Below are 25,664 nucleotides of genomic sequence, written 5' to 3' on the forward strand. Positions count from 1 at the left end.
AAAATCGAGTAACTTCATTCATAATGTGGTCATAAGCACATTATGTGGCAGCCACAGCAGTGTTAAAAGTCAAAAGTTAGCAAATACTGTTTTCCGTTTCATGTGTTGGTGTACCATACATCAGTCTGCTATAGGTGAGTGGCTGCCTTTCCCTTCTTTATTATTTTTTTTTTCTTTTATTGTGGTATAATGTCACATGATCAGTGAATGTGAAAATATAGTCAAAGACGAGATAACCAGGCCAAATATTAGTCACTCTCTTTACCCTTTTGCTGCTGTAAACGTGTATATGCGTCCTGCTACAGAATACCCCACTGTGGGATGATTATCAGGATCATATAATTTGCAATGCACAAGGACATAAATGGGTGTTTCACGCGCAACTGTTGGTTGGATATAAAACCCAATGACTTGACAACAAAATGAGACATTGTTCTGCCCTCAATTTTTAAAAAAATTCACTGAATGTATGAGCTAAATCAACTACTTGCAAACTTTACGCAATGTGTTTTTACCTCTGAAAACTCTGTAAAAAGGTTGCATAATATTTTACTTGATTTGATTAAGTGCAGTAACTACAGCATATAATGAAAATAAATTCAATTCTTTACTGGGCAAAGATATCAAATTGTAAAAGGTGCAAAATTCAATTTTTTTCCCCGTAGTAGTTTTCTTAAAATCGGATGATAAGTATTTCATAGCAGCCAGCAACTCCACGTGGACAGAACTAGGTGCGCCACGTGCAATCATCAGTCAGATGTAAACCCTAATAACTTGAAAATGAAATGAGATGTTGTTCTGCTCTCAACTTTAAACGAAATTTTGGTATCTTATCTGCAATTTGTTCAATGCAATGTGAGTGCTTAAATCAACCACATGCCACATTTACGCAATGGATTATTAAATCTGCATTTTTTTAAAAATATGCATGTAGTGGTTTACTAATTTGATGCAGCACATTAGCTATGAGAAATAATGAAAAGAAATTTGGTGCTTTATGAAGCAATAATATCAGACTACAAGATGCGTATATATATATATATATATATATATATATATATATATATATATATATATATATATATAGAAAGAAACTTCCACATGGGAAAAATATATTAAAAACAAAGATTCCAAGACTTACCAAGCGGGAAAGCGCCGGCAGACAGGCACAATGAACAAAACACACAAACACACACACAGAATTACTAGCTTTCGCAACCGATGGTTGCTTCTTCAGGAAGGAGAGGGAAAGACGAAAGGATGTGGGTTTTAAGGGAGAGGGTAAGGAGTCATTCCAATCCCGGGAGCGGAAAGACTTCCCTTAGGGGAAAAAAAGACAGGTGTACACTCGCACACACACACACACACACACACACACACACATATCCATCCGCACATACACAGACACAAGCAGACATATTTAAAGGCAAAGACTCTTTGCCTTTAAATATGTCTGCTTGTGTCTGTGTATGTGCGGATGGATATGTGTGTGTGTGTGTGTGTGTGTGTGTGTGTGTGTGTGTGTGTGTGTGTGTGTGTGTCTTTGCCTTTAAATATGTCTGCTTGTGTCTGTGTATGTGCGGATGGATATGTGTGTGTGTATGTGTGTGTGTGTGTGTGTGTGTGTGCGAGTGTACACCTGTCTTTTTCTCCCCTAAGGGAAGTCTTTCCATTCCCGGGATTGGAATGACTCCTTACACTCTCCCTTAAAACCCACATCCTTTCGTCTTTCCCTCTCCTTCATGAAGAAGCAACCATCGGTTGCAAAAGCTAGTAATTCTGTGTGTGTGTTTGTGTGTTTTGTTCATTGTGCCTGTCTGTCGGCACTTTCGCGCTTGGTAAGTCTTGGAATCTTTGTTTTTAATATATATATTACCTAATAAGTTCTTTAAAATCAGATGATCAAGTACTCCAATGCAGTCGGAACACCATCTCTCGGCAGAGGTAGCAGCATTTGGCAAGCAGCCATAATAAAAGCTGCCCCAAGTACAGAAAACAGAGAGCCGGTCTGTAGCAGTGAAGTAGTTAAAAACATATTCTGGCCACTTTGAAGTGCTGTAGATGGTGTACAACTGGTACGTGGCAGTCTACTGACCCTCCACCAGTTATATAAGTCACGGCAGTGACGAGGTGTGTATGTGCCTGTCGGTTGTATGGAAACGGCGCAGGAAGAGGGATTGACGTGGAGACGTGACAAAATGGCATCAAAGAGCTACTGTGTTCGGATGTGCCCATGACCACACTGCAAATGAAGCTGCCCGATTTGTCGAAGTATCCATTCAAACTGTCTAACATGCCTAGTTTGTAAAAATGACATAATGTATAGGATGACAAGTTCACCACAATTGGCACTTGGCCACAGTGGCACTTAAAACTGTATGTATTCCATGCACATAACAACACAGAAACTGGTGACATGTAGAGTTGTACAATGAGTTGTGACTTCACTTCTTTTCAAGTCGCACAAGGTGTCAAGTGCCTCGACACTTCAGTACGCTTCTAGTGAGCAGTGTGCAGAGCAGGTAACTCAGGCCGGGGATGATTCTGTGAGCCTTTGTTGTGGGTTCTCATAATGTGATTTTGGCCTTCTCATTCAGATTGCCATGGACATGAACCAGGAACTTTATTTCAACAGTTTCAGTAACCCATTGTAGTCCTTTCTTCTACGTCTACGTGATTATGCTGTGGACACTCCACCCTTCCAAAAACAACTACAGCTGTGTTCATGGGCCGCATACATTTGGTCCCAGTTTGTCGTGCACTCGGGTTTTTATCACTTCCACTGGCCTGCTAATCCTATAACAACGGTTTGGGAACAGCAGATTAACTCTTTTGCTGCTCTCTGTGTCCCGTGCTGAGCGCTGTTTTGCTGTCACTGTACTGCTCACCAAAGTCTGCTACTTTGCCGAGAGATGGCATTCTGACTGCTATGGAATACTTCTCATCCAATTATATGAAAACTATTTGATGAAAAAATTTGATTGTTGCACATCTTACAGTCTGATATCTTCGCTCAATAAAGGACTGAATTTCTTTTTGTTGCATCAAATGAAGTAAACCATTGCATGAAATTTTAATGACTCTGCTGAGGTAAAAACGCATTTTGTAAACTTGGTGTAGGGTTGAGCAATACTGAGAGCAGAATGATATCTCATTTTATTCTCGAGTAATTGGTTTTTACATCTGGCTGGGTGGTCACACTCAACACCCCATTTCTGTCCCTGCACATCAGTAATCATTTGGTCATAACAATTGTCAATTTCATAAATGGCAAAACAAGGATTTGTGAAAATCGTAGCATGCAAAATGGCACATATATTGAATGATAAATACTTAAAACTTTTTTATTCTCAAATATATGGAAGTAACTCATCTGCAGTATTGAGGTTGGTGAAAAGGGACACCTGAACATGTCAATAGTGCTTAAGGGCCACGTTTAAACATGTCCTCAGCACCAGGGGAGCAGTGCACCATGACAAGTTCACTGGTCCACTGCAACCAAATGGTTAACCATAGCCATCAACATCTGCACAATTTTGATTCTCTGTGGGATCTAATCATCAATGAATGGCTTCAGCCAGATGTGGCATCCCTGCTTTGATGTGTTATACGGTATTAGCATGCTGTCACTTGGTGCTGAGTAATTTTTTTGTCTGTTGTGCTTATAAATGTACAATACTTTAGAGGCAAAATTTACTGGTCTTCATTAATGATATTCATCATTGTCAGGTCACAGCTCCAGTTCACCAGATGTTGGTGATGAGCCTCATCCAACTTTTTCTATTCCTGCACAGCTTTTGTTCATTGATCCCATCCCAAAGGAGACAACTTTCAGGTGATCCTTCTTAACTACATATCAATACCTTGAATTTGGTTATTCTGTATCTCTCTGTCAGATCACAGGTCTCCACTGTGTAGGTGACAATAACAGGATAGTAGGTACTGAAGATGGTTAGTTTTGTGGTATGTGGTGGCCCTAAAGTGTACACCTTACTTGACAGTAAAACTGGGCAGCTTTACGTGTACAGTTCAGAACTTCCCTTTGAATTAAGTTTCTGCAATCTATTACACTGCCCACATATGGGAAGCATTGCACTTTCTTCAGTGATGTTCCACTCAACTACAATTCTGGGTTTTCTTCTTGTATGCTTACCTTCGTGGTTACAGTTTATGATTCATTGAATAGGAAACCACATGTCTCAAATTGATTGTCACAAATATTCAGTTTTCCTTGGACTTCATTTGTATTTCCAAAGATCATAACATGGGCTTGCTGCAAAAAAAAAAAAAAAAGAGGGTTCCAGGACAGGTTTTTTAAAAACAGAGAATTGTAATTACCAAGAAGTGATCCTAGCTCCTATCAAAGTAGTCCCCTTGGCTATCAATACACAGGTGCCAGTGTTTCTGGAGGTCTCTGAAGCAAGCAGGGAAATTTTAAACTGCGAAGCTTGTAAGCTCATTTGTCACAGCCTATTGGATTTAGCTTCTCTTTCAGTCACATTTTCACAACAAAAACTCACAAGATGAGAGGTCGGGCATACATGACAGATGTGAGATGGCAACAATAGTGTGTCTCGCCAAATACTCGGTAACAGATAAAGCAGTATGGGATCTTACATTGTCATGCAGTAAGAACCGGTCTTGGGAATGCCACAAATCAGGGCAGCAACATCGAACTGCTTGTCACAAATGTCTCAAGATTTCGATGTAAAGAGTATGGTTCACTGTTTAACCTGGAGGAGCATACTCACGGTGAACTAATCCTTTATTATCAAAGAATGTAACAAGATTGTCTTTGTTCTTGACGGCTGTCATTTAACTTGTTTTCAAGGCAGCTAATCCAGGGCTCCACCATTCAGCACTTTGACACTTCCTGTAAGGGTCATACTGGTAGCACCAGCTTTCATCCCAAGCATCTCATCTTTGAAAGAAATGTGGGATCACATCTGAATCTACCAGCAGTTGAGCAGAAATTCTTCATATTTCCTCATTCTGTTCATCTGTTAGTGTGTGATAGACAAGTTTTGCATTAAGGTTCCGCACCCCAAAATCTTTGCGTAAAATCTTGACATACATCACGATTCAAATTAAGCTGTTCTGACATTGCACACACAGTTACATGAGGGTCTTCTTACAATAACTGCCCTTACACACTCCACATTTGCATTGGTATGTGCTGTAGATGGACGATCACCTCAGGGGCCATCTTGCCCTGAATCTCTGCCTCCACAAAACCATTTTGTCCCACTCAAAAAAATGACTTCTTGAAAATTCCTCACCTGCATATGCATGTTTAATCACTGTCCACATTTCACTAGGGGTTTTCCTGATCTTTATGCAGAATTTAATGCTCACTCTTTGCTCACAATCAGCATACATTGTGTCACATAACTAATGCACCAAGAACCGAAACAGCATGTTACTAAGCACAGCCCTGCCACTTAATGAGTTTCCACGGAAACATGACGAAGGTCATTTCACGGGTGCACACATACCAGGTGACATAAAACAACTCTTATTCCTTTTTAGTATTGGAAACTCCGAAATAAAAGACCCTGTCCTGGAATTTTCCTGAGAATGGGAGTAGTTCTAAGAAAATTGAATTTGTAGTTTTATATTTTATAAAAGCATATAATTGGAGTCACTATAACTTCCCCCCATGAACCATGGACCTTGCCGTTGGTGGGGAGGCTTGCGTGCCTCAGCGATACAGATGGCCGTACCGCAGGTGCAACCACAACAGAGGGGTATCTGTTGAGAGGCCAGACAAACGTGTGGTTCCTGAAGAGGGGCAGCAGCCTTTTCAGTAGTTGCAGGGGCAACAGTCTGGATGATTGAATGATCTGGCCTTGCAACATTAACCAAAACGGCGTTGCTGTGCTGGTACTGCGAACGGCTGAAAGCAAGGGGAAACTACAGCCGTAATTTTTCCCGAGGACATGCAGCTTTACTGTATGATTAAATGATGATGGCATCCTCTTGGGTAAAATATTCCGGAGGTAAAATAGTCCCCCATTCGGATCTCCGGGCGGGGACTACTCAGGAGGATGTCGTTATCAGGAGAAAGAAAACTGGCGTTCTACGGATCGGAGCGTGGAATGTCAGATCCCTTAATCAGGCAGGTAGGTTAGAAAATTTAAAAAGGGAAATGGATAGGTTAAAGTTAGATATAGTGGGAATTAGTGAAGTTCGGTGGCAGGAGGAACAAGACTTCTGGTCAGGTGATTACAGGGTTATAAACACAAAATCAAATAGGGGTTATGCAGGAGTAGGTTTAATAATGAATAGGAAAATAGGAATGCGGGTAAGCTACTACAAACAGCATAGTGAACGCATTATTGTGGCCAAGATAGATACGAAGCCCACACCTACTACAGTAGTACAAGTTTATATGCCAACTAGCTCTACAGATGACGAAGAAATTGAAGAAATGTACGATGAAATAAAAGAAATTATTCAGATAGTGAAGGGAGACGAAAATTTAATAGTAATGGGTGACTGGAATTCGAGTGTAGGAAAAGGGAGAGAAGGAAACATAGTAGGTGAATATGGATTGGGGAAAAGAAATGAAAGAGGAAGCCGCCTAGTAGAATTTTGTACAGAGCACAACTTAGTCATAGGTAACACTTGGTTTAAGAATCATGAAAGAAGGTTGTATACGTGGAAGAACCCTGGAGATACTAAAAGGTATCAGATAGATTATATAATGGTAAGACAGAGATTTAGGAACCAGGTTTTAAGTTGTAAGACATTTCCAGGGGCAGATGTGGACTCTGACCACAATCTATTGGTTATGACCTGTAGATTAAAACAGAAGAAACTGCAAAAATGTGGGAAATTAAGGAGATGGGACCTGGATAAACTGAAAGAACCAGAGGTTGTACAGAGTTTCAGGGAGAGCATAAGGGAACAATTGACAGGAATAGGGGAAAGAAATACAGTAGAAGAAGAATGGGTAGCTCTGAGGGATGAAGTAGTGAAGGCAGCAGAGGATAAAGTAGGTAAAAAGACGAGGGCTGCTAGAAATCCTTGGGTAACAGAAGAAATATTGAATTTAATTGATGAAAGGAGAAAATATAAAAATGCAGTAAATGAAGCAGGCAAAAAGGAATACAAACGTCTCAAAAATGAGATCGAGAGGAAGTGCAAAATGGCTAAACAGGGATGGCTAGAGGATAAATGTAAGGATGTAGAGGCTTATCTCACTAGGGGTAAGATAGATACTGCCTACAGGAAAATTAAAGAGACCTTTGGAGAGAAGAGAACCACGTGTATGAATATCAAGAGCTCAGATGGCAACCCAGTTCTAAGCAAAGAAGGGAAGGCAGAAAGGTGGAAGGAGTATATAGAAGGTTTATACAAGGGTGATGTACTTGAGGACAATATTATGGAAATGGAAGAGGATGTAGATGAAGACGAAATGGGTGATACGATATTGCGTGAAGAGTTTGACAGAGCACTGAAAGACCTGAGTCGGAACAAGGCCCCCGGAGTAGACAACATTCCATTAGAACTACTGACGGCCTTGGGAGAGCCAGTCATGACAAAACTCTACCAGCTGGTGAGCAAGATGTATGAGACAGGCCAAATACTCTCAGACTTCAAGAAGAATATAATAATTCCAATCCCAAAGAAAGCAGGTGCTGACAGATGTGAAAGTTACCGAACTATCAGTTTAATAAGTCACAGCTGCAAAATACTAACGCGAATTCTTTACAGACGAATGGAAAAACTGGTAGATGCGGACCTCGGGGAGGATCAGTTTGGATTCCGTCGAAATGTTGGAACACGTGAGGCAATACTGACCCTACGACTTATCTTAGAAGAAAGATTAAGAAAAGGCAAACCTACATTTCTAGCATTTGTAGACTTAGAGAAAGCTTTTGACAATGCTGACTGGAATACTCTTTTTCAAATTCTAAAGGTGGCAGGGGTAAAATACAGGGAGCGAAAGGCTATTTACAATTAGTACAGAAACCAGATGGCAGTCATAAGAGTCGAGGGGCATGAAAGGGAAGCAGTGGTTGGGAAAGGAGTGAGACAGGGTTGTAGCCTCTCCCCGATGTTATTCAATCTGTATATTGAGCAAGCAGTAAAGGAAACAAAAGAAAAATTTGGAGTAGGTATTAAAATTCATGGAGACGAAGTAAAAACTTTGAGGTTTGCCGATGACATTGTAATTCTGTCAGAGACGGCAAAGGACTTGGAAGAGCAGTTGAACGGAATGGACAGTGTCTTGAAAGGAGGATATAAGATGAACATCAACAAAAGCAAAACGAGGATAATGGAATGTAGTCAAATTAAATCGGGTGTTGCTAAGGGGATTAGATTAGGAAATGAGACACTTAAAGTAGTAAAGGAGTTTTGCTATTTAGGAAGTAAAATAACTGATGATGGTCGAAGTAGAGAGGATATAAAATGTAGACTGGCAATGGCAAGGAAAGCGTTTCTGAAGAAGAGAAATTTGTTAACATCGAATATAGATTTAAGTGTCAGGAAGTCATTTCTGAAAATATTTGTTTGGAGTGTAGCCATGTATGGAAGTGAAACATGGACGATAACTAGTTTGGACAAGAAGAGAATAGAAGCTTTCGAAATGTGGTGCTACAGAAGAATACTGAAGATAAGGTGGATAGATCACGTAACTAATGAGGAGGTATTGAATAGGATTGGGGAGAAGAGAAGTTTGTGGCACAACTTGACTAGAAGAAGGGATCGGTTGGTAGGACATGTTTTGAGGCATCAAGGGATCACAAATTTAGCATTGGAGGGCAGTGTGGAGGGTAAAAATCGTAGAGGGAGACCGAGAGATGAGTACACTAAGCAGATTCAGAAGGATGTAGGTTGCAGTAGGTACTGGGAGATGAAGAAGCTTGCACAGGATAGAGTAGCATGGAGAGCTGCATCAAACCAGTCTCAGGACTGAAGACCACAACAACAACAACATAACTTGTCATTTTGTAAGATCACTAAATAATTACTTTTTTCTCTGTACTTTATACATCTGCATTTCTGCTGTTGCTGTCTTCTATACCAGGTTCAGAATTATGTCATGGGTAGCAGATGAAGCAGGAACAGACTTATACAAAAAATGAAATTCCTCACGATTGCCTCACTTTTTGCACAACTATATCAGTCACTGAAACTTCCTGGCAGATTAAAACTGTGTGCCAGCCCGAGACTCTACCAGCCCGCGGAAGGCAAAGGTCCCGAGTTCGAGTCTTGGTCCGGCACAGAGTTTTAATCTGCCAGGAAGTTTCATATCAGTGCACACACTGCTACAGAGTGAAAATCTCATTCTGGAAACATCACCCAGGCTGTGGCTAAGCCATGTCTCCCAGGAGTGCTAGCTCTGCAATGTCACAGAAGAGCTTCTGCTAAGTTTGGAAAGTAGCAGACAAGGTACTGGCAGAACTGAAGCTGTGGCGACGGGTCGTGAGTCGTGTTTGGGTAGCTCAGATGGTAGAGAAATTGCCTGCGGAAGGCAAAGGTCCCGAATTAGAGTCTCGGTCTGGCACACAGTCTGATCTGACAGGAAGTTTCATATCAGCACACACTCCGCTGCAGGGTGAAAATCTCATTCTATATCATCACTTCTTTTTCTTTCTAATTATTGAATGAATCTTAGGATGGAGATCTAGTAAGTCAATATGTGTCGTCTTTAAAGGATGTCCTTTCCCAAATGTATGTATTTCTTTACAATCCGGGGGATAATTGTAATGGTACTCGATCACTCCTGGGTTGAATTTTTTGTAGGGAAAATATTTCACCTTTCACCAGTTAACTTTATAACCAAGTACAAGAACAATGCAACTATATTTTGATTCCTGTTCTGACCCCTGCATGTGTCAAGAAGAATAAAAGATGTTTTACATCTGGTTGAATCTCTTTAATATACTTCATGATGCAGGTACCCACTCCTGAACTATCCCTCTTTCAGTTTAGCTCAGTCCAGGCATAGCAGAATGCATCATTTGGCTCAGAAAATTCATAGACAGTAAAATTGTATGTACAGATTTTGTGACTATCATACATCTGACTAATTTAACTTGAAGGTATTTGCAAGACAGATTGTAAATCAAATGTGGAATACATAAGTGTCTTGTATGCCTTACATTCTTGCTGTATAGAATATTCAGTTATGCAATAAACAGATTTCTGCCACATCTATTGAACTTCTTAGAGTGAGAATTGCACTCAACTGGTTTCCCTAGATGAAAGATGCTCATCTTCTGTTACAGAATGTACCATATAAGTAACCCAAAAAATGACCAAATCCTCGCGTAATAGGTTTTTGCAGTACGCTCACGATCATCATCAGCAAACACCATTTTTTTTGTAAAATCTCATCACCAGTTTTGCAAACCCTCGTCACCCGTTTTGTAAAGGCCTCATCACTACTGCTGTTACACTACTGTTGTTACAGTAGGCTAAGTTTGTGAGTTCATGAAATGGCTTCTGGTGCAGTACACTACTAACACAATTTCTCTCTGCCACTGTTATACAGCTATGCCCCATGGTCAGGTAACAGCATAGGAGAACAAAGGTTCTACAGCACTCCAACAAATTAGTATCAAAATCACACTAATGAGTTAAAAAGTTTTACTTATCTTTGTGATTTGTCGAATAACGAATTCTTCAATACTGCATGTTTACACAAAAAAGGTCATCAATGGCTAAATGCAAATAATCATACACAAACTTCACAGTTCATAGCAAATGCAATTTACAAATACTGTCTGTTCACTTTTAAGAGTTCACTATATGACGTTCCCTGTCTAAGTCAGCCCTGGACAATTATCTATAACCAAGTGGGCAAAAGATGCTCTTCTATCTTCTGAGTAGACTTTTGTCTCTTGTCGTCCGGTCATTGGAGCATTGTACTCGGCAGGCAATTAGCTGAGGCAAGTCGATATCTTCATCCTCAGCACAGGCCGTGGCACTTAGGCAAGTGATGCAGGCCTATGGCACTGGCACCAACTTGCATCATTGTGTCTGTAGTGCTTTTGCCCTGGCTGTGTCTTGTTTGGATGACGCAATTCAAGTCCCTATTTCTCCCGTATCTTCCTCATAACATCATCCATCACAATGATTAACAGCTGTGGAGACAAGGCACTCCCCAGCTGGACTCCACATTTGGTCTTAAGATCAATATTAAGAAGATTGAAGTACAAACTACACATGACAGCATCAGAGTAAGCCTCCAGACATCACAGCCATCCACCTTTAGATTGATTTGGTGCATTTCGCCAATACATTCTTCACCAACTATCCTCTCCATTCCAGCATACCTATGGCATCCTGGTGTCATTGATGACTTGTTTTATATCCTCGTATCTTGGCCTGCCACACTGATCTTACTTTCAACCACCCTGAGCCATGCGCATGTTACAATTGATTTCTGTTTCCAAGTGATGGGTCGGTCAGTGTTTCATGAGAGGGTGGGCAGTCACTTGCAGAGTTCATTTAACTGACATGTGTGCTCCTTCAGAATCTGAATGTTTGTCTGCTGCTTGCCAGACTAACTGCAGTCTCTCACCACGGACAGAGGACTGATTTATCATGTCATTCGTTGCTGTGGAAACAGTGCGTATATGCCATTTGAAGAATTATTTGTTCCCTCCAGCCTCACAGCTGTGAGCTTGTGTCTTCGGAGTCAGCACATTTCTCATTTTGGCTGCCTCGATTGTCGCAGCATTGGTGTCGGGGCTTACGTGCAGTTGGGATTGGCATATAAAGTGAATGGTGTGCATATGACAGTTCAAGATTTTTTTTTTTTCCCTCTGCCTTCATGGTTACAGGTTTGCATCTTCGGAGTCAGCACATTTCTCACTTTGCTGCTGGCATTTACTTACAGCCACACACAGACATACCAAGAAAAGTTTAATACTTCTGCTACGTGTAACTAAAGGGCCATTCACTTTCTTGAAATCTCATGTTAATTCAGCAACATTCACTCGGGTATCCCATGTACAATGTTGCTTAGCTGTGGGCAGTGACAATAACAGTTGTCGTAGACCACTAGCTGGATCAGCATTCAGTATTAACACTTTAATTCCAAGCTATTTTAAGCTTACTGCAAAAAGGCAAACAGAAATTGTATTTTAATGTTGATTATTTAGTGATCTGTTCCACTTAAATTGCTGCGGTAAGTTTTTAAATTCAAGATTATTGTGTTGAGGTATGCAAATTTGTATAGTTTATTTCAAGTTGTAAGACCCTTGTAACATCTTTTGGTGCGTAATTTGCAGTTAGGTCATTTTAATGTTTACATTGCATATGTACATTAGATTTAAAAGGACCAAGCGATGTATGATCTAGCTCAAGTTGGCAGCCTGATATCAATGCACCATTTGTTTTTAGCTCTTTTGTAACTTATGTTTCTGAAACTTGTGAACTTGTTAATGTTGATTCTCTTACTCTTTATCATACCTGAAAGTCATATGTAGAAGCTTAAAGTATTTGGTGAATATTGGCATATTCATGTTTGGAATTATTCATGATTTTATAGTGGCTGTTATAAAAACCTCCTGTGACTTGTTTTTTGTTGATGTTAAAATGCTGTTGAAACAAATAATTATTATTAAAACTTTTCGATTTCTTTTTTCTTTTCCACATTTACCACTTCTAGAGCCGGCCGCGGTGGTCTCGCGGTTCTAGGCGCGCAGTCCGGAACCGTGCAACTGCTATGGTCGCAGGTTCGAATCCTGCCTCGGGCATGGATGTGTGTGATGTCCTTAGGTTAGTTAGGTTTAAGTAGTTCTAAGTTCTAGCGGACTAATGACCACAGCAGTTGAGTCCTATAGTGCTCAGAGCCATTTGAACCACCACTTCTAGATCTAAGATCCCTATCATTTCAAATCCCTTAACCACAGTTTTAAGCCACAATTTGTGTTGTGATATGTCATCATCACCATGTAGTCTTTTCAAGAAGCTGGTACAATGTTTCCAAAAGATTTGCCTCTATCTCTTTCTGGTTGCGCAACTGTCATAAGACAGTGTAAGTATGTCATCAATCCCATCCACAGGTCACCAAAATGTAGAAATTTCTAACAGCAAAAAAATACTCTCATTTCTGACAAGATTCCCAAATTGCTTCGTGATCCATAAACAGTTATTCAAAAGTCGTTACATGGGTATGAATCACCCATCAAGATAACTGATCACAACCATTTACTAAGTAGTAGCTATTTCTACATGAAAACAAAAACTACCAGTCACAGAACCTTACATTTTGTAACTGATTCGATTTACTTGTGAGGCAATACTTACTCTCCGAGAAGCTCCCCTGTGTCCCTGTCCAGCAACCTGACCGTAGAATCTGCGCCACTCACCACGACACACTGTCCGTCCCGTGTTTGACTGACACACGTCACCGGCTCTGTAACAATGAGAGCACTTTATTCAGTCACAAGAAGCTTTCAAACTCGACACTAGCACATATGTACCAGTAGCAGTCCTCCAGGGAACAAAAAAAAAAAGTCAGTACAAAATTCACAGAAAGCTGATACAGCAATTTGAAAAGCACAAAAAAAGACCATCAAAATAAAATAAAAACACAAAAATAATTTACTATGGCATATACAATAAATATCATTATTATGCCTCTTAGTTCTTCTTCTTACTTCCTCTTATGCTATCTTTTTTCTTTAAATATTTTTAACACTTAGTGAGATTGGGAATTCTAAAACTTCAATACCAAGACAGAGGTTGATAAGATTATCTGTGGACAAATTTAGAAATACAAATCAACTAATTTCACATTGCACCAATCTGGTTATCTTTTATTGTTTGATCATCTTAGTGCCATTTATTTTGTGTGTCTCCTCTTACAACTAAATGAATCCTTTCTCTCGATATTACAATGGTGTCTGTGATCTGGTCTGAGGAATACCAATGGTGGACAAGAAGTGAAATTTGTGTTTGTCATCTACTTCTCCATAAGGAAGAAGACAAATGAATTGAGAATGTAGACAAAGATATTATCTTGCATATAACATATGGTTTGCTAAATGTTTACTCTGGAATGTCATTTTCATGTAACTATTAAATACACCGTCTGCCGAAAGATGAAGCCCCCCACAAAACATGTCTAGACATCAGCATAACTTGTACACATACACACAATTGGTGGGTATGCAGGTGATTTCTGTGACAGGCAGAACAGCCATCAGAGTGCATTAATGCTGTTTGTATTTAGTGTTGTTACCAGGGTTGGTAAGGTATTATAAGCATACAATGCTGAGTGATCTTGAGTGAGACAGTACTACCAGCACCTGACAGTTTTGAAAGTAGCCTCATTCTGGGCCTCCAATTTGTCTGTGCAATATCCAGATTTGTGGGCATTCGGATATGACAGTGGCCCAATGCCAGGCTGCACTGGAATGTGAGGACGGGGAGACTCGGAGTCAAAGTTCCTGTCAAACACATCCGACTACCACAAAGGAGGAATGCTGTATTGTGTTCAAAACACATGGTAACCCCGTCACATTTGCACCTGTCATCCAAGAACTAGTAGGGGACTCCCTGCAACACCCTGTGTCATCCGGCATCACTGATCGGAGGCTAGAAGCTGGACTGGGAAATTACTGTCCCATGTGTAGGTTGCCATAAACACAAAACAAATGTAGGGGTGCTCTAAATGATAACTGTGTACTAGGACTGTTGATAAAATATTGGTGTATCAATATTTTTCCCAAAAAGAAATATCAATTGTTATCAGCAATATTTCCCCCCCTGATATATCGATATCAAAACGGCAATATCCAGTGCCGATGTTTTTATTTTACATTATATTTTTTTGCAATTTTTGGAAAATATTAGAAGTTGTTCTTTTGAAATTGTAGTAGGACATAATTTTACTTTCACCGTGTGAAGGGGTCTTTTTACTTTTTGAGCTTTCATCATATACAATTTTTCTCTTTAACTATCTGAAGCAAATTAAGTGGCACAAAAGAAGGACACATATTGCACTAGGGGATAGTGGTGTGAATGGAATAACAAGATTTCCGATGTGAAGAAACAGGACACCAGATGCGTAAGATACTGTGCTGTTTCTTCAGGTCGACATTCTTCAAAAGCAATTGTTGAAAATGATGAACAAAAATCTAAATGACAAGGTTGGTCTTTGCGGTGGGTGGAGACATCTGAGGGGAAATGCTGTTGTCCTCAGTGCTACCGACAGAAACTGCAACATTTAGCTCCACTGTGCCATTTTGACACTACAACTGCTGTGTCGCTGGTGTTTGCAGAAATGGAAAAACAGGGAAATCAACTTGAATGTTTCACACAAATCTGGTACGAGACAAAACTGAACGATGGATCTGTCAGACACCTTTTATTGTGCTACTTACATGCAGTTACCATTGTTAGCAAAGTGGTTATCGCCAAGTATGACTGTGCATCATATTCCTTTCAATTCTTGCTCTAATGGAGATAAGTGGTCTGTTTGCTTGTTTATTTACAGAACAACTAATAATAAATCAATATTTAAATAGACAGCTCTAAAACTGGCACTATACTTCCAATATGTGGCCGATATTTTTATAGGCAGGTATGTCAATATTTTTTCTGCAATATATCATACTTTTTTTCAATATATCAAGAGCCAATAATGACATTTTTTAAAATATCAATATATTGGATTCCCAATACTTTTAAAAATATCAACAGTTCTAGCATGTACTGCTGACAAATGGTGTTGTACTGCGTTCAGCAACGAATCGCCATTCTGTGCCATGCCGGATGACTTTCACTGTGGATTATGGCAATGATCCAGGCAGAGGTCCCATTTTTTCTAATTTTTTAGAGAGGTGCAGCTGTGCTACTCCTGGCATCACGGCACGGGGAGTTCCAGGTACGATGTTGTGTCATGGGTGGTAGCAATTGCAGGAACTCTGACACTACATCACTGGCATCCTGCATCCTCGCAAGACAGTATCATGGTGTCATTTTTCAACAAGACAATGCTCATCCACACGTGGTACATATCTTTGTGAACTGTCTGTGTAATCTTGAGGTAACCATGTGGCCAGTAAGCCTGCCACATCTGTTGTCGATAGAACGTTTGGGAACAGCCCAGACATCAACTCCGTCCCACTGCCTGTATTCAAGATATTGAGGGTCAGTTACAATAGTTGTGGGCCAGCTTGCCTAAAGAGAGGATGCAATGGATTTGTAACAGCCATCCCAACTGAATCAGTACACACATCCAGAGTAGAGGGCGGTGCAACACAAATGAAAAGTGCTTATGGAAGTACTGGCAGGGATTTTCCTGGTAGATATCTTTTTAGTTGAAGCCACTTTTATAACTTGCACATTGACGGTGATGATGATGGGGACAAAACACACACACACACACACACACACACACACACACACACACACACACACACACACACACACACACACACACACACGGAGTCCCAAGAGGAGAAATTGTCCTGAGATATCTTACAGACTCTTCAAGTTACTCATTGAGGTAGAAGATGAGCTTCTTCACAAAGAACTTAGAAATAACTTCTTTAAGTAAATGAATAAAATAACTTCTTCATAGGAAGAAAAACAAATAAATCTGCTCTTGGGAAATGATGAAATTTCATTATGGGAAGAAAAGACGTTATGTCAAATTAGTCTAAAAGAACCAAATACCATTCCCCTTAAAGATACAATTGAAATATATTGTGAAGAAAATTTAGTGCCAAGACTCTTTATGGGAGATGGAGGAAATTTTTCTTGAGTGATAACAATAAGGCTTTCCTCGAAGAGCAAGGAAAAGCCCTCTTGTATAAGAACATCAGTCTACTTTACTGAGAGAGATTTGCAAATAATTGCAGACAAATTCTTTATATTTCTGTTGTAACAGCTTTGCAGCCGGACAGACATGCCAGTTTGGTCGTAAAATGTGAATATTTTCTAAAAGTTTGTTTAAGCAACTGCCAAACAGCTAGATGTGCAAGCGCAGAGCTGATATTGCGTATAAGCAGCGCCTCTGTCCGCTTCTGGCTAGTTGGAGTGTGGCTGTTTGGTGTATAAGCAGTGAGAGCAAGCAGCCAGAATCTACCTTAAAAAAAACTTTCTGGTGCTGCCAAGGTGCCACATTTCCACATGCACATAGCTGTCTGAGTTAGAAGGAGAGGGAAGGGGAGGGGACATTTCATGTGGCTCGTGTTTTGTTCGTGGCGCGTTTTCAGTCATTTCGAAACTACAACAGGTCCGGCATTCAACTATTTCATGTTTACACTACATTGTTAATAGTAAGGGAAAAAAAAATCAGATGTTTACCCACCACTATGGGCGTCATTCTAACCAGAAATGGGGCGAGAAGAATTTAAGCTGTGCAAAGACCAAACAAGGATTTCTACGCCATCACAGCTGCGCATGCACACTAAAGCCTGTTTTTATTGGTTGAAAATAGCAGTCTGGTAGCTGCTTAAACAAACCTAAGTAGTATTGCTGAAGGTGCCGTGTGATAAATATGGGGAAATCTTTTGCGAATCGACGACAATGTCTTCCTATGATTGATGCACATGAAACAGTGTTCCAGGATGTATTATAAGCACACTTAATACCTACTTTAGTGCAGTACATGTCCAGTGACACTCCAATTCGAAACAGTTTCTCTTGCGTCACCATGATAAATGGGCTCATACTCCCACATCCTTTGTAAATTTGAGTCGATATTGTTATAACTGAAATAACACCACACAGCTTCTCAAGCTGTGAAATTCCATTTCGTTTCCTCCTCCCCTTTGTGGCACTTTACTTTTTTTGTTGAACACTGTAAAACGAATAAACTTCTAGCAATCAGGGAAGTGAAAAAGGACAGATATACTCCTACTTACTACACTGCAAGGTTCTAAACTACTGTGAGGAACCCCTGCAAAATAAAAGACTGTGCCACAAGGAAGATTAGGGTTTAACTTCCTGTCAATGACACTGTCATTAGAAACAAAGCAGAAGCTCTGAGCTGGGAAGGAAATCCCCTGAACTATCTCACTCAGTGTGTGCCACGAGACAGTGTTTCAACTCAGATATTAAAATCTCATGTTAATCACTTAAATTTTTCAGATCTGCTGGAAGCCTATTGAAAACAAAACTTACAAAATAGTGTGCACCCTTCTGTACAGTGGTTAAAGTAGTACAAATTGTTTTCCCATTTTGCATTCACTGATTGAATGAGGCAGCTCACTGTGAGTGACTCCATATTATTCATATAAAATGCCATTAGGGGGTATATATAAGTGCAGGGAATGCAGAGTTACAATCCTGAGACACTTTGTAAGAAATCCTCGTGCTGTCTGTACTAAATAACATGGTCACCCGCTTTACAGCTTCTAGTCGCAACCCTGACCCAGGCATCGGCTTCATATTCTACTAGAAGGTGTAAATATCCTCAGCCTCTTGCTTAATCACTGTGATTCAATATCAAGCTACTACAGAGTCCTTCAAAAGGCGGATCAAATACTGAACTTCATTTACTTATTTTTCCAAAACATGTTAACAAAATATATAAACATGTTCATTACACATTCCCATTGCAGGTACAGAAAATGATGTTAGTCATATAACTTCCTCCTCCGCACTGGCATGCAAGAGCTCTGTCCATGAAATTCACTATGAGTACCTGCCGAGACTCCACTTGCACTCTGCCAACAATGTGTCAAATTTTCTCTTTTAACTTGGGGATGTATCATTTAAGATAATCTCAGATAAAATTTTGCACGGATTACAAGTGGCACCAAGTTACTGAAACCACAGCTCTTAAACATCTATTCCACTGGATGAGTCCACAAACAGTTATCATCAAACAGTATCGGTTTCCAGTAACTGCCACAGCTTGTCCTGCCACATCTTCAAAAAGTAAGGGTTCTTGATGCCACCTATCTGAAATCCACACCAAACCATCACTCCGTGTGGATGCATTTCCTTCTCTTCAACTGTGCAATGATTTACTGACCCAGATAAAGCAGTTCCGTTTATTCACAAATCCATTTGAGTGGAAGTGCATCTCATCACTAAAGAAATGACCAAACCCCTCTCCCCCAGGAAATACTATTAAAATCCCAATGATGAGCTGCCAAAGCATTCACAATAAAGTCCCAGCATTTGAAGCAGTGCTAGAAAGCAGTGGAGCTTACAGAATGCTGGCTAAAACCTGAAACTGACAGGAGTGAAAAATTTGGGGTAAAACCGTAAATAGAAAGGATAGGAGGAACTCGAATCTATGAGATAGAAATTGAAGTTGCATACTAGATTGTTTGGCAAGACTCATTATCCAGAGGTGGCACAAATTTCTAACTGGTTCCTTCTATCGACCACCAGACTCACTACTAGATGTAACCGTAAACTTTAGAGAAAAACGCTGAACATCAGCCAACAACTGATGGGATGATTAGTTTTATCAGTGGTAGGCCCAACAGTACAGACTGTGAAATAATACTAAATACTTTCTCTAAAAACTATCTACAGTCTGTTTAAAATTACTTTAGGATTGACAGCTACAAAGGAAGTAGTCGGGTGAGGCCCATGCAGAAGGCGCGGTGTGCATTCTGCCAATCCAACAAGACCTGTAGTAACGGAAAACACTGGTACTTGCCATGCCTTCACCCCAATCACCACAATACTTTGCACCTGCACTACTCTCCAGTCTCAGGCTGCTTAAGGTCCCGTGTGAGCATCAGTTGCACCATGTGAGAATGTATCTTTTCATTTACAGTTCCGGAACTTACGATTTTATTTGTTGTACTGCACTAAAAAATGTCAGAAGCAAATTCGTAGAAAGTTGTGAGTGGAAAAGTTTGAAGTCACTCACTTGGCAAGTTTTGACATTTTAACAAGAAAGTAAATATCACTTATTTTAATATATTTGCTGCAATACTGAGACACTGTTTTTTGTATTGGTTTTGTTCTTTTGCTCAATACTGGTTGGCCTATTTAAGATAATTTTTCTCGTCACAATAAATATGTATAAATCTTATCTTCCTTATGTTAGAAATAAGTAGGTAGATCAGAAAACTGAATAACAGATTAACAATAAATCTAGCAATCCATTTCTTGTAATGAAACCACATGAGTGACAACTAACTACTTGATGTGTGACTGAACCATTGTGCATCACATTTAACTGCAATTATCTTCAGTTAGAAAACACTGACATGGCTGCAATTTGGAGCAGATGAAAATATGGTGTACCCAAAGATTTTGTTCTCATGCGTTCGCCTAACCACAACAACAGAAAGGTTTAAAAAAAAAGAGAGAGGGAGAGAGAGAGAGAGAGAGAGAGAGAGAGAGAGAAATCAATAACAGTGCCAAGAAATGTATTTCTGCAGATTGTCCGTATACCGTCTTAATAATTTGTTGCCATAAATAAAACTAAGATGAAAACACATACAGCATTTCCAGAACACACCGAAGCCAAAATTATATTTTTAAACTGAACAGTTTGTAAGTATGTGTGAGCTGAATAAAATGTAAGATTAGGCACGTGTTATGTACGTGACATGACAACTTTATTTCGCAATTCCACGTGCTCCTGCTCCAATGTCAGTCCTAGAGTAATTTTGATCAGATTATAGAACAGATAGTTCAGAAGCCACTTACAATGGAAAAATAAGGGGTACGACAAACTATCCTCCCTAATTCAAAGTTCAAATAAAAAAGACTGATGGATCACAATACACAAACTGTATTAATAACAACTGATATCTACGGAAGGGGAAGTTTTATTTACATGCATTGCCACAGCAACAGGTTGATACAGCAGTATAAAATGGGACTGAACAGAACAATGAATACAAGGAACTGATATTCAATTAGTACAAATTGTAATCTGAAACAAATTCCCAACCATGACTTGGACACATGAAGAATGTGCTTACGCACTGGAACCATTTTTGGTAAAGCGTTACTTTATCACCAAATATTGTGATTTTTTTGTGAAGGGGAAGTACCCTATACGTTTTAGTGAGTGAGTTACGGACGATCAAAATATGTGATGTAAAGGGCCAAATGTTTTGACTGCACTGATTTAGAAGCTTGACATTTTTACACCACCACAGGACCACAGACCTCTCTATGTGACATTAATTTCAACTTGATACGTCTACCCATTCCTGAGAAAAAGGGGTCTCAACAAATGGACAAATAGTGTGTGATAGCAAGTAACAAAATTTTGTTTTCTTCATATGATATACTTACAAATTTACAGTTTCCAGATTTTTTTCATTTGGTTGTAATGTTAAACCTTGCTTCTTGGCAGATATCATGATTCTAGGTAAATGGGAAGTCCCCTGTGGATTTGGATGAGCAAGTTTGTGAATATCGACATATGGGACACAAATGACAGTATTTTTAGACTGTGTTGACTTATAAGCTTCACTTTTTTACATCACAAAGGGACTGTAGACCTATTTGTTCCTCAGAAAATAGATTCTGAACAATCAGATAGGCAGGCAGACAGAAAGATGGACAATAAAGTGATCTTATAAGTGATCCTTTTTTACAGGTTGTGGTACAGAACCCCAAAAAGGCAGGAAGGCAATGCAGCATTCAAACTCTAGAAAATATTAATGCAGCATGGTGTTTATTTCATGAGTTTCCTGAGAGATATGCTCAAAAAGACACTAGAGCTTGTCAGCTATCCAGCTGAAGTGTGCATCAAATTTTGCAACAGGAGTTGCGATTTCAATCAAACAAGATGGTTGTTGTTCAACAATTGTTTGAGCATGATTATGACAATCATGTGAGGTAATGTGCAAACATACTAGAAAATGTGCCTGAAGATGCTGTGGTCCTTTGTGGTGAGTCAGCATATTTCTACTTATTGGTATTCATTAATCATCAATGTTTCCAGTACTGGAATGGACAGAATCTCTGTGAACTTCAAGAAAAACCACCACATATTGACCAGGTTACTGTATGGCGTGAGCTGGGACGAGTTGGGACAACTGGTCCTTAGTCTTTTGAAGAGGATGGGGCTACTGTGACAGTCAACTCTCAATAATACACATGTGATCAACAGTTTTTTTCCCCAGCAAGATTCAGGGCACTGCAGATTGACCAGGTATGGCTTCAGCAGGATAAAGCCACCACTCACACAGTGCTGAGATAACTGTTTTCCAGACACTTAATCTCTTCACATGATGACATCTCCTGGCCAGCACTATCACTGGACCTTAAAACCTACAATTTTTATGTATGGTGGCATCTTAAGGCTGAGGTGTCCACACACCAGCCGAGGACTTTTGCTAGCCCTAAAAACTGTGATACAGGAAGAAACTGGTCTTATCAGTCAAGAAATACTCATTACAGTGATGCACTCTTTCTGAAGTTGCATTCAACAATGCACTGATAGTTGATGACACCAGTTGAATGATATATTTTTTAAAAAATGAAAAATTCCCACTGTATTGAGATCATTCAAGTTAATACAGTTTCTTTGTTTTGATACATCAGTTTTTTATTTGAACCTTAAATTAGGGAGTATGTTTTGCTGTACCCTGTATTAGATGTAATGGCAACAACAGACCTGTTCTCTCGGGGGATATCCACACTGAAACAGGTATTGCTGACCATGAGGCAGTTGTAGCAACAATGATCACCAAAGAACAAAGGGTAACTTAAACAAGTAGAAAGATTTGCATATTCACTAAACTAGGCAAACAGGCAGTAGTGTCACACATGAATGAAGAACTGGAAACATTTAGCTCTGGATAGGAGCATGTAAAAGGAAGCCTAAAAGAACAGTTGCCTGAACACAGATGTGTACCTAGTGGAACAGTTTATGATGGGATGAACCCCATAAAGAAACTTCTATAGAAAGTGATTAGTGTATAAAAGATGCAAAAGAAAGGTGTAAAGGTGTAAAAAAAGAAAAGCAGAAAGGCTGAACTCTGTTCAAATGTTCCTTTAAAAAGAGATCTGAGAGTTTAATTTTTGAACCATTGCAAAGATGAGTGATACAGTGTCTGAGGCGTTGAAAGACACCTCAAATCCCTAAAACTGATTAAATCTGCAGGTTCTGATGGCAAAATTGTAAGATTCTATACAGTATTTGAAGCTGAATTAGCACCTCTATAAAACATAATATAAGATCCCACAAACAAGAAACTGTGTTCAGCTCCTGGAAAAAAAGCACAAGTCACATCTGTCTACAATATGGATAGCAGAAGTGATGCCAAAACAACAACAATCAAATACATACATCTGTTCCTGAATCTTATATCCTGGACTGAAATGTAATTAGGTATCTCGAAAAGAATGACTTCCAAGCCAATCAACATGGATTCAAAAAACACTGGCCATGTGAAACCCAAACTATGGTTTTCTTGCATCCTGAAATCCATGGATGAAGACAGTCATGTAGATGCAGTATTTCTTGACAGGCATAAAGCATTTGACTCTTATTAAAGGAGAAAAAGAAAATGAGAAGCGTCCCATCATGAACTTAACATTCATTTGCAGAGTACAGATGCAGGTAAGCACGTAAGAAATCATATTTTCTAATGCGGAGTTATTTAGCACTGCTAACAACATATTAAGAGCCAATTAAACACTTCTTCCTTCAACTCACGGGCAACACAGTCTGTGACAAGTTCACCAGCTCGTACGTCGTACCGCCGTACCCTTCCGTCCAGTGATCCTGTCACTATCTCATGGTCAGTGACGAACAGTGATGTCACTGCATCTGAAGATTCTGCCAAGACCATCTCGGCATCACGTGTCTGCCGACAACGGATGTCCCAGCAACGCACAGTGCAGTCCTGTGAAGAAAATTACCAAGCCTCGATCAGACCATTGTGTTAATACAAAGTGACGTGTGTTGAGAGACGCAGAAAGATAAAAAGGGATGAAACAAAGTCAGAATTTAACACTTTGACTCTGCCTATGTAAACATTTCTATTTCTTAGAGTGCCAGTCATTTTTGTGGATTTTCAATATCTTTTATCAGGATTCCAAAATTTACCTGTGTAACTACCCTTTTAAAAAAGACTGAAACTATTTCTCCTAGATATCATATTTCCAGCTTCTTTGAATGTTTAGTTTTCTTCTCTTACTATTTTTAATGAATGTTAGGTTTTTCAAAATGTGTAAAAGTTTGCTAGTCCTAATAATCTACTATTCTACTTCCAATAATTGAAAAACCGCATCCTAAAACCATAATTATAATTTATTATATACTATTTTCACACAGTAAAATTTTTTGGTGTTATACCCTCTGAAACGTACTCTTTGCACAAACAATGTAAACAATTGTTTCAACAAACATTTTTACAAACTCAAATGAGAAATACTCACCTGAAATGTGACACAGTTCTTCGTACACAAAGTCTCGTATAAATCATCGATCCAATCATTATCGACATCACTGTCAACAAACAAACAGCTGCTGCCCTCCAGCAACCTGATTCTGTACAACAAACGTAACTTCCCAGCTGATTTGGAAACTACATTTCTACGATACTCCAGCTGTTTTAGAAGCTACACGTCACTCACAACACAATAAAGACCAATGCTGAGCCCATCAATATTTGTGATTTTGTATTTAAAAGTCATCTGACAGGGTCAACAGCAACAGTATTAAAATTTTCAACGTTAATCTTGTTAGAGATGGCCTGCTAGTTAATTTCAGGGGGATGGGGGGGGGGGGGGGGGGGCAAGTATGGAAACCGTCTCAGAGTTTACCCCAAGCAATTGAGTAAAACTGTGAGAATCCTGCATTAAGGTGGTCTAGGATTTGAGTCTACTTTTGCATATGGGCTAGAGTGTAACCACTCCTTCACCATAGCTGGTCACAGGAGGCTGTGCTACAGAACTGAGGTAAACAAAATTATCTGTGCTTTTGATGTTACTTCCAAACATTTTTGGTAAACAGTGCTGCACAGATTGAGTATACACTGCCTGAAATAAAAAGTGAAGCAACCAGAAGACACAGTCGGATGTCAATAATATACATATATACATCATTGGTGACTATGTAAGTGATTAGAGATGCAATCCTCTGTGACAGATAGAACAGTCACGAGAGTGCTTTAGTGTTGTCTCTCTTCACTGTTAACACCAGGCAAGGTAGGGTACATACTCGGCGTGAACAGTGTCAGACGTCGAGCAAACACTGTGAAGGGCACGAACTTGTGTGAGACAGCATAATTGGCACCTGACAATGTATGAAAGGGGCCACACTGTGGGTCTACATTGGGCCAGATGAACAATCGTGCAATATCTAGATTTGTAGGGGCTTTGATGTAGCATTGGCCTGATGTTGGATTGTTTGTAAATGTGAGGGCAAGCCAACTCATCATCGAGGTTGTACTTGGCTATATCCAACCACCCAAGAGGGGACTGCCATATTCTGCACCTTGCACATCGTAATCCCTTCACATTTGCACCTGCCACACCAGAACAAATAAACGGCTCTTTGCAACATTTTGTGTCATCCCACTCCATTAACCAGATTAGGGAATTACCATCCCGTGTACTAATCGCACACTTTTGCTCCACCCCTCCATGAAGAATACAGGGGGAGAAAGTTGTGATGAGCTCGTAGCACACTGGCTCCTAAGATAAACCCCGCCACCTTCCCCCAGAGCAGCCAGCTTACAGCACAACAAAGAAACATACAGGTAAAAAATTAATGCAGAAGGGATGTGAAAGTTGACAGCGAG

The 25,664-nt window shown here is 39.7% G+C and overlaps 1 protein-coding gene across 3 annotated transcripts in view; it reads right to left on the reverse strand.

Annotated features, from left to right (window-relative positions):
* Positions 1–25,664, reverse strand: part of LOC126292285 (WD repeat domain-containing protein 83-like) — a 73,042-nt gene that overhangs the window by 14,884 nt on the left and 32,494 nt on the right. For all 3 annotated transcript variants that reach the window (XR_007552079.1, XR_007552078.1, XM_049986201.1), the window contains exons 4-5: positions 23,573–23,762; positions 13,273–13,381 (exon numbers count right to left, since the gene is read on the reverse strand). Coding sequence is in view for 1 of the 3 variants with exons in the window: in XM_049986201.1 (XP_049842158.1) it covers positions 13,273–13,381; positions 23,573–23,762 (299 nt within the window). In the remaining 2 variants the exon portion in view is untranslated. The remainder of the gene's footprint in view (positions 1–13,272; positions 13,382–23,572; positions 23,763–25,664) is intronic.

The sequence above is a fragment of the Schistocerca gregaria genome, chromosome 9, assembly GCF_023897955.1.
Source record: "Schistocerca gregaria isolate iqSchGreg1 chromosome 9, iqSchGreg1.2, whole genome shotgun sequence".
Classification (NCBI taxonomy): Eukaryota; Metazoa; Arthropoda; class Insecta; order Orthoptera; family Acrididae; genus Schistocerca; species Schistocerca gregaria.